Source organism: Falco rusticolus, chromosome 8 (assembly GCF_015220075.1).
Source record: "Falco rusticolus isolate bFalRus1 chromosome 8, bFalRus1.pri, whole genome shotgun sequence".
In the NCBI taxonomy this organism is placed as follows: domain Eukaryota; kingdom Metazoa; phylum Chordata; class Aves; order Falconiformes; family Falconidae; genus Falco; species Falco rusticolus.
Genome location: NC_051194.1, coordinates 34,394,744 through 34,410,752, shown reverse-complemented (window position 1 = coordinate 34,410,752; position 16,009 = coordinate 34,394,744). Strand labels below are relative to the sequence as shown.

The window sequence follows — 16,009 nt, the reverse complement described above, 5'->3', positions numbered from 1 at the left end:
GCTGGGCCACTGCTAACTCAGAGCAATTTATCTTCTGGATATCAGTTGCATCCACTGGCATGTCAGGTGGCAAAATCATTTTGGTTGCTCTTTAACTGTTTTTTGTGGTTAACAGAGGCTGATGCTGCCTTGGCTAACTGCTCTTACCAGCTTCGTTTGTGCCATGTGGGTCTGCTGGAACTGACACTTAAGTTTTGTTCTGGATGTAACTATTGCTCTTTAATCCTTTCTGTCCAGAGGTGGTTTGCTCTACAGCTTTCCATCTTAAAGGATTGCTTGTTGCCAAATGCCAAGTGCTGTCATGTCATTTGTGATTCGCTGCAGTCTGTCATACAGCCTTTTGTAGTGGATAAAACAGTCCAGGAGTTTTGTGCTGAGTCTTTCTCCTCACATTTGCAATTTGGTCTATTCTGATGATTCCGTTGCTGCCGTTTCAATAGTTCATGTCTAAGGCTGTGGTTTCCAGAGGTGTGGGGTTTTTTTCCTTCGCATCCTCTGTGTACCCCCAAAGTGCTACAAAATGAGGAGAGCTTGGAAAAAAATGCAACAAAATCCACTAGCAGGCTGTGAAATTGGTTGTAGATTGCCTGTTAAGAGTAGCGAGGCAAGCCCTGGCTGACCTGATGCTTAACTGAAAACCTCATGACCTTTTTCAAATCAAAAGACAAATCCCCCTCCTCTCAGTTACTAATATCTCATGTCTTGGAAATATGATTATGCTATGTGTCAGGTTGTGTCAGAAAATGAACTTTGTTTCCAGATATTCAATTAAAAGGGCCTCCAGTTCTCTACTGGTAGAACAAAAGCAAATTAACCTTTCAGTAACATCTCCAAATGCCTTTCTCAAATCTGCCTGTGGATTCAATAACTTCTGTAGCTACATGAATTGTGCTGGTTTAAGCAGTATACCCATTTTCAGCTCTTATCTCTGCAATTACTGTCTGTGGCCTGTCTTTCCTTGATTGACCAAGTAATATTCTTGTTTTAATTCTAGTTAATCACTTGGAACTCTTGAAGTGGAAACGGGCTTTGCTTTGCTCTGCGGTCTACAAGCTCCTGGGTTTCCTTTGATAGCTGTGCAATGTGCTGCTTTCACTTGCTTGGAATTGCAGTCATTTAAAAACCAATAACAGTGCGTAGTGTCTACCCCTGTTATTTAGATGGTGATGACTTCAAGCAGAGATGGGGAATCTGAAAGTCATTCCCTGCTCTGCACTTTGCACCCTGAGCGCTCTATCCTGCTGCGTGCTGAGCCCTCTGAGTCCCCAGTGTTTTGCAGTTGAATGAATGGAGTCAGCACCTTGAAGCCCTGCTCCCCTCAAGCAGGATTGTAAACCCTGAGAGTCACTTAACCTCTTCCTGACTCCATTTAACCTTGGGTGTAATGACAGAGGAGGATAATCACGTCTGTCTCTCTTAGGGACAATTTGAAGCGTAATTAATTGATATTAGTTAAAGCATTTGAGATCACCCGTTGAGAGGTACTAAAGGAAGCTGGGGGCTGAAGGGGGAGCAGAGCCCTTCGTCATGCTGAGGACAGAACACAGGCAGCACAAATGCCACGGTCTCACAAATCACTGAGTTTTCAGATCTCTTCTAAGGAGTTGGCTAGGACTTTACTATGAAAATACTGACAGTTTAAGTTAGTATTATGGAAGCAGCTACAACACTAAAATATATGCATGTTTAAACTATCTCTTTGGAAAGTCTCATGTGAAATATATGCGTGCTGCTTTGTTCCTTCAGTTACCAGATTTCATTATGTAGAAAATGCTAAAAGCACACATGGAAACAACACGGGTGGGGTTATACATCATTGTGTGTTAATGGTGGGCAAAAAGCATAAGGTAGTGCTTTCTGAAGTTAAAATGCCTGATCTGCACTGGTGTAGAGCCATTTTAGTTGGGATGCTCAGGTTAGGGTCAGCAGAGGCTGTTGTCCCCACCTGACCTGTGGGGCAGTCCTGGCACACTGCAGATCCCAGCTGCTCAGGAGATGGTGATAAAAGGACAGCAAAACCTTATCACCTCTGTAGCAGTTTCAGCTCAGCAATGTGAGTCAGGGACAGGCTGCATTGTGATCAGGTGGAGAACCACTGTGTGAAAGCATCTTTTTTAGAAAACCATTTCTTTTCAGACTAAAAAGCACTAGGGATGTGGAATGTGAATTTCCTGCCTGAATTTGACTGGCTTCAGCACACAGCCAGCTCTGAAGGTTACTTAGCCTTTGGCACCCAGCTTGTATAGCTTGTTGTAATGAAAACTAGACTGGCTTTTCTCAGTTTCTATCACTACTTAATCTTTGGATTTAAGCTATTGACACTCCGGGCTTCCTGCCTCCCTTTGCCATGAAACACACTTTCCGGTCCTGTTACTGTTCTTATGGGTCTTTTGAGTCCCCTCCAGTTTGAACTCATTCTTGATTTGTGGACCCAGAACTGCAAACAGTATTTTGGAGATGCCAGACATAGAGGCCCTCTCCACACCTACTTAATATTTTCATTTATATATTCAGTGAAGTTCCTTTTGACAACTCCATCGTTTTCTTTCAAAGCTACATTGCTGGTATTGTTTGGATTTCTTTTGCTTCTGATACGTTTAAAACCCCTTATATACTTAAAACATCATTATTACCTCTGCTGACTGTAGATACTGCTTTGATGTCCATTTGCTTCCTTTATCTATTTTGTACAAATTGTTAGCTTTTGATTTATATTCATTAAAAAAAGCTTCACCTTTCTTCTATGTGCTATGCTAATACAGCTTCCACTCTTCTAAGGAAACTGAATTAACCTTGTACTGTTCAGCTGTAGAGAGGTTATATTATATCACTGAGCTTTGTAGTTTCAAATTAAACAAAGCATGAAGTTACTTAAAGGACGTTTTTCATATTTAAGCAAGTAGAAACTTATGTTTTTTGGAAAGAGATCTTGATTCCTTCAGGCAATTCTGAAAATTTCACACAATTTTATTTTAAATGTAATAATATGAATATTGTCCAACAGGGTGCATCTGTTTCATCCACTATTCTGGAGACATCTTTATAATTGCCATCTGGTCCTAATAATTTCGTACATAGAAGTTTTAAGAATCTCTGAAGTTTATCTTTTGACTCACCATCATCTCTAAACAATTGACTTGGTTGAAAAAAGAAACCTTGTCCAATGAAAAATTGTCCATTTGAATGTAATAAAGATATGTAGGTTATTCACTAGATTGTTCCATTGCTTTGAAATCTTCTTTACATCCCTTCTGCATCCCATGGGACCCTGCAATTATGCGAAATGCTTACAAATCTGAATACAGGATGTTATTTCTGTGGATTTATTGAATTGCCACCACAAACATATGCTTGATTACTCTTATGTTTGGGTCAATGTGCATTTGGGTTTTAATATCAGTTTTGTGTGTGTCTTACCTTACCTCATGAATGGGTTTATATTGTTCTTTCCTCAGTCTGTTTTTTGGGTCTTTTTTCTTTAAAAAAAACCCAAACTTAAAAAAAAAAGTTTGTAAAGTGATGTGAGCACTTAGTAAGTACTTCTATTTCCCCATGTGCTATCTTTGTTTTATATCATGTACACAAATGTTTTGTGGCATCATTTTGGAAGCCACATCCAGCTCAGCCCTGCAGTTCTTTATTTCTTCAGAGTCCTCAAACCAGTCTTTCTATGAGGATGAAACCAGCTTCTCTGCTGGGCGCCTTTCTGAGCCCAAACCAATGCTGCCTCATTGGTTCTTTCTTCAAAGACACCCATGGAGATGCTGTACTGTTCAGTTGTTCCTGCTATCAGTAAATTCAGTCCACGGAAAATAAGCTGGGCTATATATTTTCCATCGCTTCATCTCCCGAAAGGCTCGCTAGCTTTCCTTTAAATGCCTCTACAATTAGAGGAGATTTAATCTGACTGCCTCTCCCCCTCAGTGATAATGAGTCTGAATCAAGCCTGCTTGCTTGCTTACTTGATTTCCCTCATCTGCTGTTCATCAGCCATTCCTCTTGAATTTTTACCCACAGATACTGTATTTTTCACGTACTGGATCAGTTGAGAACTACTTGGTTTTCAGGGAGAGGAGTGTGATGGTGCCCACCATGACTGTTCTGCAGTGTGTCTTCCCAGCCCTTACCAACTTTACATCGTGAATGGTGGAAAAAACACCCTGTAGAAAACACTGGGTCCATGTAAAATTTACATTTGTAGTGCAAGGCATATAGAGCTTAGAACCCCTCTATTGCAGGTATTCCCATACAGATCCTTGGACCTGTGGTTTAAGCAGGCAGCCCTCATCCCCCAGCCGGGCAGAGCAGATACCACCATGGGCTGCATGGGGGACCTCCAGAGTGCAAGATTTTTAGCACAGAGAAGTGAGAATGTCTGGCCAGAGCTGTAATAAAGCTGTATCATTTGCTGATTAGGAATGGAGAATGGCCTTAACACATGCTACTGCCTGTGCGTTAGATGTTAAGCTCTTTTGCTTTCCTGTCAGATAATGTGCAAGTGTGTTTCTGCATTAGGAAGTGCAGTTAGTTTAAGATTTGCAGAATTGATTTGAGGTTTTGAGCTGGGATCTTGTGAAAAAGCTGGATGTTCCAGGAGAAGGTTCCTTTCAGATTTCTCAAGTCAGGCACAGGAAATTACTGTTCAGTTCACATCTGCTGTTAACACTGTTGAGATCAAATTTTACAATAATGTAAAAATGACAAAAGAAAATCAGTAAAGCAAAGCCCTGCACCTATGTTAGAAGACTCTGTTCCCAGAAGTGCTACTTTCAATGCTTCTCAATTGGAAGTCCAATTCTTGGCCTTGTAGGAAGCCCGTGCATCTACCATAGGACCCAGATTATTCAACTGAAATGAAATTGAATAAATCATCCCACTTCTTTAGTCCATAGTGACTTACTGTCCTATAAATACTACTGAGAAAGGGGCAGGACCTTTTGATTCTTGACACCTTATCCACACCTTTCAGATGCCACCAGTTTAATCTCTTTGCATTGCAGCCCATCTGGAATATCCTTTGTAAGGAGACTGCACGCTTCCTATCTTCATGTACAGTGCTTGGTACAGTTCCTTTCTTTGCACTTTCAAATCTGGAAGATGGTGTTAACACTTAAAATAAATGTGTGATAGTGGGTGTGAAGAGGGAATGAGGAGAACAAGTTTTCCGTCTGTCAAAATGAAGACATCAACCTCTGCTTTTATTTTTTTTGGCATGTGTGCTTTAAATAGAATGATGGTGTTGGGTGGCTTCCAAGTGTTTGCTGCATTTGGCAATCCTTCTAAGTTGTAACAGATGAAGTTCTGCTATTCCATATGATGTGCTCCTTCCCCCTTTTTTGGTGACTCCTTGAAACTCCTTGGGAATTCAGCATAGCATTCACATCTGTTCCGTGGATGGATGTCCAAGGCTAACAAAATGCCTACTGGACTTGGGAGTCAGCTCTGCCAAAAGCCATATGGTTGTGTTTTAGTTTTGCAAGCACAGTGCAGTAAAGAAAGGAGGTTGGGCCAAAAGAGAAGTGAGAGGAGGAGGGATGAAGCTTCAGATGCATAAATGAGGGTAACATTGTCATTTGATACTAGAGTGGGAAGATGCAAAGATCACAGAGAAGAGGAAATAAAAGCTGTGAGCATAGGTTCCTTTATCAGTTGTTTTGAGTTACATGGAGCTCCTCTGTGTGGTGGTGGTGACGCATGTTTGATTTTGCCTAATTTCCCAAAGTGCCGTAAAGGTCTAGATAGTCAGATGCTTCCTTTTGTCCTTAAAAGAAGTGCATTTTTTAAGCTGAGAACCATTCTCAAAGCCCTTCTGATGCTACCTACTGAGCACCATGCTATGGCATGTGCAGTGGTGACTCGCTGGGTTGGAAGGGACACTGAGCAGCTGCAGCTGCTTCTCTGAGCAGTCACCAGCTAAATGGCCACTTGGACTGTTTTCTTACCAGCCATCTGTTGGCCCCTGTAAAATGGCATCTTGCATCTGTAATAGCCATTGGACTTTTCTGTGTCTGAAAGAATACGCTTGTTACTTGCTGACTCGTGTTCTGGTTTCTTGAAGAGTTCACGGCTCATGGAGGGCTCTTACCTGCTGCAACTTTAGTAGGGGCTTAGGGAGAGGCTTTACCAAGTGCCCTGTCCTCTGCAGGTTCAGCACTCACAAGGTGGGAAACACACTGACTGATGTATCATAAAGCTGTTAGAGGGGAATAAGCAAACATGAAGTCTCATCTTTCTCTTGAAACACCATTTACTGAGGGTTTGGAAGTTGCTGTTTGGTGAAACCTAAATTTCAAGCTCAAGATCATAAGCAGAAAGGGGAATCTGAAAGGTTTAAGTTTTTAGGGGCCTTTGTGTTTTAGTGTAACAGTTGGAAGTGCTTTCCAGTAAACTACAGCACGTAAGGATGTGGACTAGAACAAGTGTTTTTTGTTTTAGAGGTGCCTGATTTTTCTCTTTTATTTTTTTGTCTCTGGAATTTTCCCTAGATGTTGTCATCCGTTCTGATTTATTTGTGTAGAGCAGTGTTAACAAGTCAACTAAAGCAATCAACCCACAGTACAGGAAATTATCAAAGATGTGTCAGGAGGCAGGATTGACCCAAAGGCTTTTCAGTATCAGGCAGATAGGAAAATCAGAGAGAAAATGGGTCACAGAAGTGGGCTGATGGACATGGGAGCAGCCTGGAACCCTAACCGCCTCCTCCTCCTTCTCCTTTTCTTTCTTGACCATTTCCTCCCAGGCAAATGCTGAACGACTTACAAAGTTAATAGTTTACAATCCGTAGAGGACCTGCACTATCTCCCACCAAAACACATCTGCCATCAGGACAGACTGCCGTTGTGCTGTGTAAAGAGTTTGAAGCCATTAAGATGGATTTGCAGAAGTGCCTCAGTTTCCCAGGAAATGTCCCCTTGACTTTTCAGTATTCTTAGTTACTACATAGTCTCTCTGTGTATTTATATGCGTGTCACAGCAGTGCTTTCAAAATCCAGCTATGAAGAAAAAAATACTCTAAAGTACAAAGCAGTGCATGTAAGCAATGAAATTGCGTTTTGGTGAAGATTAAAGGGGTGTGCAGCCTTTCCTTTGGTGAAAGGGGTGTGCAGTGTTTATGCACAGCTGCTGTTTTTCTTGTGAGCTAAAAGGGTGAGTGCAGTTTATGAGAGGGTTCATGCCAGCCTCCTAAGAGGGCATTTGTTCAGTACTGACTTAAAAGTAACACAGCCATTTGTTCTTTGTTGTAAAATACTGGTAAGCAACAGTAGCGTAAGTGTAATTGGAGCTTGTGAAAAACTGATCTCTGCTCTGTTCTGTTCCTATCCAGCAATAATAGCAGGATGAACTTCTTTGCTTTTGCTAGCATTGTACAGGCTTGGCTGAAGCGTGTCCATTCCTTTCTTCCCTGCATCTAAGCAAAAAATAGTGTCCTGAGTTTTTGCTTATGAACAACCTCTTTATGCTGTGTTTGAAAAAAGTAATTTGTTACAGATATGCAGGTACTTTCCTTTTCAAAGCCTTACTTAGTATTGGTATTTTGAGAGCAATTTAGATTAATCATAGACAATAAACATTGCTTCTGAATTAAGAGCACTCACATCTGAATCTTGAATCAAGAGAACAGTTCTTGCTCCCCTTCTGTGGCGACTTCTGAAATGTTTGAGTAAATATTGTGTATGTTTAAGCAAGGGAAGGACTGGTCTTTTGTTCAGTGCTGTGGTGGTGCAAACAAGTATCAGCCCAGCTCCCACACAAAGCTGTCTGGTTCTTATGTGCTGTACCTGTAAAACTCCACTGGGGTTGCTAGTTTGTGGTGAGCAGGAGGAAGGTCTCCAGGAAGGCCAGCAGCAGTCATCCTAGCCTGGGACTGGACCCCTGTTCTCCATAAGTGGAAGATGGGTAGCCTGTGGGACTTGCTTCTCTTCCCCTCCCATGTGTTCCTGGTGGCTTGGCTCTAACACAGGCAATTCCCGAACACTTACAAACATGCCTGGCGTCTTCCTTTCCAACTCCAACCTCTTTCTGTTCACAGCTGTGCTGTCTTTATTCCTGTGTCCAAATGTAGCTGGTATCTGTGGCAACAGCAGTAATAACCCACAAGAAGGTACAGCAGCAGAGAAATGGTTTGTCTGTTTGTGGTTGGCGACCTTAAAATGCTCTTAAGGGACTGGCGGTAGAGAAAAGCCCTCTGCACCGTGGTCCCTATGTGGGATGTTTTGTAACTGTAAGGATACACTTAAACTGCTTGAAGTCATGGATTTTAAACACCTGCTTAAGTTTGTGTATCTGACTCATGGTCTAGAGATGCTTTGTCCTGCTCTTCATAGAACAGGAGAACCCTTGTCTAGAATGATTTTTTTAATACTAATTTTCCACTGATTTATCTTGTGTCTTGAGTTGTTGCAGTATCTTATTTATGACTAATGTTTGTGCTGGTTTTCCTTTTCTATATTGAACAGGGTGTCCCCACTGTAAAAATGCCATTCCACATTTTACAACCGCTGCTGAAATCTTTAAAGAAGATCGAAAGGTAACTTGCTGTTAAGTATTTCTGAGATATTTGAGAATGTTTTCCACCATTTGTACTTCTTAGGCTTTGATTATTGATAAAGGTGGTAGGGGCTTGTGGATAAAATTGCTGTTACTCTTAATAGAAATGTATCTGCATTTTAGGGGTTGTATCTTCTTTCGGTCAAACTGAGCTACACTTTTAACCTGTTTTGCTTTCCTTAATCTGTTGTCTTTTTTGTTTAATTCTTTGTTTAAGAGTTCTTTTCTATGAAGCAAAACACATTCTTTCTTACTGAAAGATTAATAAAAGGTAATTTACATCATCTCCATTCTCCTTCAACTTTTGTCAGCCATTGAGGTGCATGTGGAAAACCCACAGTCCTGTAGCACTCAATCATGTAACTAAACTTTCTTTGCATAGCATAAATATAATAGATCTCTGTAAGTTGGTTGACTTGAGTCCAGAATGTCAGGCCCTTCTAGGACCCTCATGCTTCTGCCTTGAAAACACATCTGATGACTGAAACACACCAGTTAATGTCCTTGCATCAGCTGAACCATTTTAACTTGACTGTTTGCATATCTGGGATTAAAAAAAACCCAACACCTGAGCCACTGAATTTAACCAGATAACTAGTTAAAAACTTTATCTCTGAGTGAACTGTATTTCATTCAGATCTCTGAGTTTGTTCCAACTGCATGATTGCTTTATGTTTAGGTGTGGCATGGAAAAGATTTGGCAATTTAATAGGGAAACAGCTTTCTGTAGCTTCCTGAGGCGGGGAAGTGGAGAGGGAGGTGCTGATCTCTTCTCCCTGGGATCCAGTGACAGGACACACGGGAATGGTTCAAAGCTGCGCCAGGGGAGGTTTAGACTTGGACATTAGGAAGCATTTCTTTACCAAGAGGCTTCCCAGAGGGGTGGTCGATGCCCCAAGCCTGTCGGTGTTTAAGAGGTGTTTGGGCAATGGCCCTTAACAACGTGCGTTAACTTCTGGTCAGCCCTGAAGTGGTCAGGCAGCTGGACTAGGTGATCATTGCAGGTCCCTTCCAACTGAAATAGTCTAGTCTATAGTCTATTCTAAATGGAGGTGATTTTGTAACAGTTACACCCCTGTTAATCAGCCTGCTACTGTAACAGGAGAATTTGTCATGTTTTTTTTCTTTTCCTCTCATCTTTTCTGTAACTCACAGAAGATGCATCAGATTGACAAGTAACAGATCATTCTTGTATCACTGACTGCATATAATTAGAAGTCCATCACTTATGCCCTCTGGCACATACAAGCTTTAGAGGAATGCAGCTTTCGGTTCTCTCACTGCTATAAATGTGTGCTCAGATGCCTTTTGGTGACTTGTTTGTTTCCAAAATCTCTGAGAAAGTGTCCTTGGTTTCCCACTTTTCTGGTAGTTCCCAATGAAACCTCTCTTTCCTAAACTCATTAAAATTTCAGTCAGAGGAGATGAAGCAAATGTACCCAACAATGTGAAACTTGCTTATTAGAGCCCTAGGATGTATTACCAAGCAATCTGTATCATGGTGCAGTTGATGGGACATTGTGGTGGCAGTAAATGCAGGCCTGTGAAGCTTTCCATTCAGACTGCAGCTTATGAAGGGACTCCAAGAGCACAGCAGTGATTGACGGTTGCAACTCTTGACTTCAGTTTAAGACTGAAGTGGGGAGGTATAAAATGTAATGAGTTGGAACAGGAGAGCCAGTAGGGAATATTAAGGCTGGTGCAGTTTCAAAGAGGTGTGTGCAGTTAGGGAAAACAATGTTATTCCACCCCAGTGACTTATGAAAGTGCCAGGGATTGATTATCTGGGGAGCCCTATTCAATTGTGTACAGCCGTAACCTGCCAAGGTGCTTCTTGCTGCCCGTTGGTGTCCTTGTGGAAAAGAAAATAAACCTGTTTTAAGACTTCAGAAGGGCACGTGGCTGTTGCCACAAGCAGCACTGGGCATATTCCTGTGTTTCAAACTGGGCTGAGCCTTCAAACTAATTCATAGTTCTTTAGGGTTTCAAACTTCTGTAAAATTACTGCTTAAGAGGGAAGAAGTATTTCTTCTTTGAAAAACAGAGGAAAATTACTAATTTTCTTTTTTAGTCTGTAGTAGTGTTAGGGTTTTTTCCCCCTGGAGGAAGGCTTTTTTCACTTTAACAGAGTATGGTAGCATTTAAGCTGTATCTTCTTTTCAGTAAGGGTGGTCCTTCAATTAAACGTTTAATTCTGCAAAAGCCACAGGACAATCAAAACCATTCCAGCCTTGAATTGCTTATAAATGATATCTTAAAAGGTATCCTTTGGGAGACTTTGAGTCTTTACATTGGAATTTTGAAGATGAGCAGAGCTTGAGGCTGTGAAATATGTGTCTTTGGCTTTGCAAATTCACTGTATGGAGGAGGGGGGTTGGGGGGGGCTCCTGCGCCCCACCCCCCTGGGGCTGTGTGTAATGCTATGTACTTTTTCATCATCTGCACTGCTGGAGTTGGAGTTTGAAAACACAAGACTGGGAACTTGGCCCCGAATGTCAGTTCTTGTTGACCACATCACTGCTGGTGGTTTTAGTAGAAACCCCGAGCCTGCTTGCTTGCCTAGGGCAGTCGTGTGGCTATTGCAAACCACGGCTCTGGGTGTGACCCGTAAACCAGAGCCTCTGCATCTTTCCGTGTACTTGGGGAAATTCAGTGACAGTAAGACCAGCTCAGTGCAGAGGCTAGTCCAGTGAAGCAGTTCACATACGGCTTTCAGTTATTTAAAAAGGGGGGGAAAAAAAAAAGGCCATCTGGAGCATTCTTGCCTTGGGGCGCTGTGGTCTTTGCATACAGCTGCCAGGGGAAAGCCTTTGGCCTCTGCTCCACAGCTCGAGTTTTGGCAGTGACCAGGCTATGTCAGAAAATGCAAATGTGAGGATTGTCACTTAGCTGAACAGATTGAAGAGCAGGAAGGCATGTTCACTAACTACTCCAGAGACTCTTGAAAGGGCAACAGCTGAATCTTAAAAAAAATCTGCATTCTTCCTTTTGGCTGATCCTTCTAGCTGAACTTTAGGATCTGATTTGTGATGCTCCAGCTTGGATTTGCTGAAGGAAAGCTCCTGACTCCTCAAGGCCTCTCAGTAACAAATCTCTGGAACACCCGCGAAGGGGCTGCTGGTTGACCAGGCTTCTCCATTTTCACTAGACTGTTTCTGTACAAATGCACTGACCTAAATCAGAGCACTGCGACTGGGTGCTAGGGAGTCTGTGCAGAAACAGCTGTGGTGGAGATTGCTGGAAAGGGTGCAGCTGATGGGGTGGGTCGGGGTGCTCACGGGGAGCTGTGAGACACCAGTGAAACTGGTGAGTCCCCAATGTGTGTTGTGAACCATGGTTTGAACCATGGTTTAAAATCATTATACCAACCAAATCACTGTACAGATTTATTCAAACGAGTTAATATTTTAATTCGGCCAAGAATTTGATCTGTGTTTGCTTAAAAAGCATGTGTTGAGTTTCTTTTTAATTAGACTCATTAAATATGGTGATGTTAGCACTGTACATCATGGTGCCTACTAATGGGTCTTCCCTTTGCAAACAGGCCTGCTTTGTGAACAGCTGATGAATTGCAGCTATAGTAATGCTGCTATGGCACATCAGGGCAGCTAATAATGAATCTTCCATTTGCAAGGCCTTTTACATTAAGAACAGTAGCTGAATTGCAACAAGCTTTAGCAGGCCAGCTCCTAACTGCTGTTAGGATCCAGAACAGGTAATATAAACAGAAACCTATGGAGTAATCATAGAGAGGGATGCGCATCTGTCTTATTCGTAGGTGCTTTTAAGACATCTGGCAACAGCAGACTTTTTTACTTCTTCTTCTTCCTAATAATCAGATAATGGTCATCTGGAATTGACTATACTTTAAAAATGTTGCTTGGAAGCATTCTTTTCCATGTTGCAATTTTACTTTTATTTTAATTTTTGGGAGGATTGTGATAATTTTGCTAAGCTTATCATATATCATTCCTCTTCAAATCAATATTTAGTTAGTTATTCACTTCCATTTTCATAACAAAAGTCAATATTAGCTCCAGCAGAGATTTATTTCCTTGAATCAATAAGCCAGTGTGTGGCAGTACATATTTTAACAGGAGAGCAACTGGGATTGCAGGAGGTATTTTTACTGTATCATCATACAGTGACTGGGAGACAAACTGTTAAAATGAAAGTGGTTTAAGAACAGAAAGGAGGAGTTACTTGGAGGGTCAAGAGATCCCACTTCCAATTTTCTACACATCTCTTTGAACCACTGGATGTAATTGTGTTCCTTACCTGCAAGATCTCTCTAGAGCAAAAAGTTGTTTTGTAATTCTGTTGGAAGAGAACTGTGATTCCTGACGTATGATTAGATGATACTGCAAGTACTTCTTTTTTCCTTCCAGCACTTCCATAGTAAAAAAAATAAGGCATCATCCTTTTGTTACAGTTGAGGCACATGGAGATCTATGGTCCCATTTTCAGCATAGCTCCACTTCTATTTAAGCACCTAAATTAAAAGCCTGATTTTTGCAACAGCTCAGTGTTTGTGATCAGACCACTTAATCTGAACAATGTGCCATGCTCTGTTTCCTTTTTGAAGAGCTCTTCAGAGCTGGTCATACGTTGCTCACATTCTAATGCAGTGTGGAGTGAAGTTTGCAACTCTGTAGATAAGCTCCCACTTCTTTGGTAAAACCATGGAACATTGCTGTGGGACTTTCCTTTTCAGATAAGGGTATGTTCCAGTCCCAGGTGTTGCTAGAGTTGTGTTAAAGTATGCTGACTATGTAATAAAGGAGAAATGCATGCTAATGTGGGTTTTTGGGGGGTATTTTTGTTTTTTTTATTTTTATTATTATTATTATGCACGCTAACCTGGTATTGTTAATTGTTATAAGCTGCATACCAGTTGTGAGGAACTACCGATAACATTGAGAAAGCTGGATGTACTCCAAGGAACTTCCTCTGAGGTCCACAGTCTCTGGTTGATTATCTTTTCATTTGATAACTGTTCTTCTGTTCCTGCTACGGCTACTGAACAGGATGGTGATAAACCTGAAAGGCATTGCCTCTGGAGAGAAAACTTGTATATAATGATGTATCGTCAATATCTAAGGCAGCACAGCTTTGGGTTATGGAGAATCCGTAACCCAACAGAGTTTTATGTTTGTGGCAGGTATAGCACTTGGGGTTTTTTCTTCCTGAAATGTTTTTTTCAGTGGATTTTTCCCTCTGGTTAGAGTAAAATTAGGAAAGCTGAAGAAATTAAATTTTAGCCCTAACAATAAAAATCTACATAAAATCAATCATGTCTTCTGAAAGCTGTTACGCTGGCTTTTTCTGAAAGCTGTTACACTGGGTTTTTCCATAATGGACAGATGTACACACACACACACACACAAGTCTTACACCAGCGTTAGGAGAGTTGCTCTCCCAGATTTTTAGAGGTGTTTTTCCCTCTTGATGAGAGGGAGCTCATGAGAGGTGATGTCAAGCATCTGGATACATATCAGGGACATCTTTTGCTTACCCTGTCTCAAATTTCTGGTTCAATAAAGTTAGTGTTTTTACGAGGCAGAGAATAATAGATCTTGCTAACCTGTGCTTTCTAGTGAACTTCCATGTAAGTTGTTGCTGGCAGTCCAATATGAAGATGATTTCTGAGAGTAACATCCTCCAGAATTCTTGAACTACATTTTTGTAGAGATTTGTTGGGTGGTTTTTTTTTTTTCTTTTTTCCTGACTCAGTTTTCTGCCGCAGCGATGTAGAACTGGTTGTTGCTATGAGGATGGAGAATGTGAGGAAAACCTCCCTGCAGTGTATCACTACTCACCTGAGCCAGGACTGAAGTGAAGCCTTCTCTTTGTGAGCTGCATCTTTTTGTGTGCAGCCTTTCAATATAGTCATGAAGTAGTTCACCCTAACTGAAAACTGCCTGTAGGACACTCTTGTAGCAGAAATGGATTTTAATACTCACGGGCCATGAAAACACAAACAGAATGAAGCAAAGGGGATGGGTGCTGCTTGCTGAAATTCTGATATGTCTCAGAGTTCAGCTGTCTGAAGTTGTCAGGATTGAGACTGAAAACTGGTCTTCAGTCCAGAAGCGCATTTTGCTACAAGTGTTGTTCAGCATTACTTTTCTCTTCTTGCAGTGCACTATATTTGATCTTCTGGTGTGAGACAGGCAAGACAATTAGGACTGTGATGCTATGGTAATGAGTGCATAGAGTTGGTAGCAACTCCCTATATTTAGGCTGCTTTAACATTTCCACTCTAAAGTAATCACTCAAGCTCTCCTAAGTACTCTTACTCAGCTACTGTTGGCAGCAGGCGTTTGAAATGCAGACTTGGATACAGTCTTGGGAATTAGATGTCTCTCTATGAAGTTTTGCTCAGGTCTGTATGAGTTACAAGGCTTCTGAAAATTGCTGTTTCCCTTCTCTGACTGGCTGTAAAAATAACCAGATGGGAATGTAAGTTCTGAGGAGTTGGGCTCAAAATGGCATTTGCAGAGCAGTGGCGAGTCTGTGGAGCTGTGTGGGAGCTTGCATCAGGAACATTTCAGAGAATGACAGACCATGGATGTGTCCTCCAAACACTACTCCAGATGTACGTGTCCCTTCCCATTAGACCTGTTAGGTTAGGTGTAGCGTTAGGCCAACGTGACTGTTGTGGCCGGACTTAGACTGGGATCTTTGTGCATTACGTTGGTGCACAACAAATGCACAGATGGACCAAGTTAGATTTCCGTGTGCAGTAGAGGAGGGCTGTATCTCAAGCAGGCTACTAAGCATTTCTTTCAGAAGCCACCTCCTTATAGTCCATCAGTCATCTGGTTTGAGGCAACAAGTTAAGATGTCCTGAACAAGGTTAACAGTAGCTTATATAGCATTGTGTTCCTCCACTGCACCCTCTCCTCATTGAGGGCTGTTCTCACAAAAGCCTTTTGTAAATGAAATTGGGCTCTTTGTTCCAACCAAGGCCAGTCTAGATGTTTCCAGAGAGGTACAGATAAAGAGGGCTTCTCTTCTTCCAGTGGACTAAAATCCAATTTTCTTAATCTCTGAGACACTATCTAGGGACAAATGAGTCATCATCAGTCACAGGTTTCATGCCTCAGACCAGCTACTAAGATCTGGATGCATGCAGGTATACCTTCCCCGTTGTCTGGCTGTAATCTCTCCCTGTGTGATACTTAGAGCAGTGAGAAAAAAACAGGTTTATTTATTCTTCCTGTTTTCAGGGAAGCAGGACTTCCAGTGTTCTTTCTACATTAATACCATGACGTGAAATAAATATTTGTTTCCATTGTAAGCTTTCCTTTGCACAGAAGTAGCCAACAGGGCTCTAAATTTTGGCTGGCTGCTAAGGTCAGGAAGGCATAAATACTCAGATGAAATTCTTTTGCAGCGTGTTGTTCCTAACCTTTCATTTTAACTGGCCCTGAATGAGTAGGAGTCTTTCTGTTTACAA

The 16,009-nt window shown here is 41.6% G+C and overlaps 1 protein-coding gene across 1 annotated transcript in view; it reads left to right on the top strand.

The window, feature by feature from the left end:
- PDIA5 (protein disulfide isomerase family A member 5) overlaps positions 1-16,009 on the top strand; it is a 102,029-nt gene that overhangs the window by 79,829 nt on the left and 6,191 nt on the right. The window contains exon 15 of the mRNA XM_037397087.1: positions 8,457-8,527. Within this exon, the coding sequence (XP_037252984.1) occupies positions 8,457-8,527 (71 nt within the window). The remainder of the gene's footprint in view (positions 1-8,456; positions 8,528-16,009) is intronic.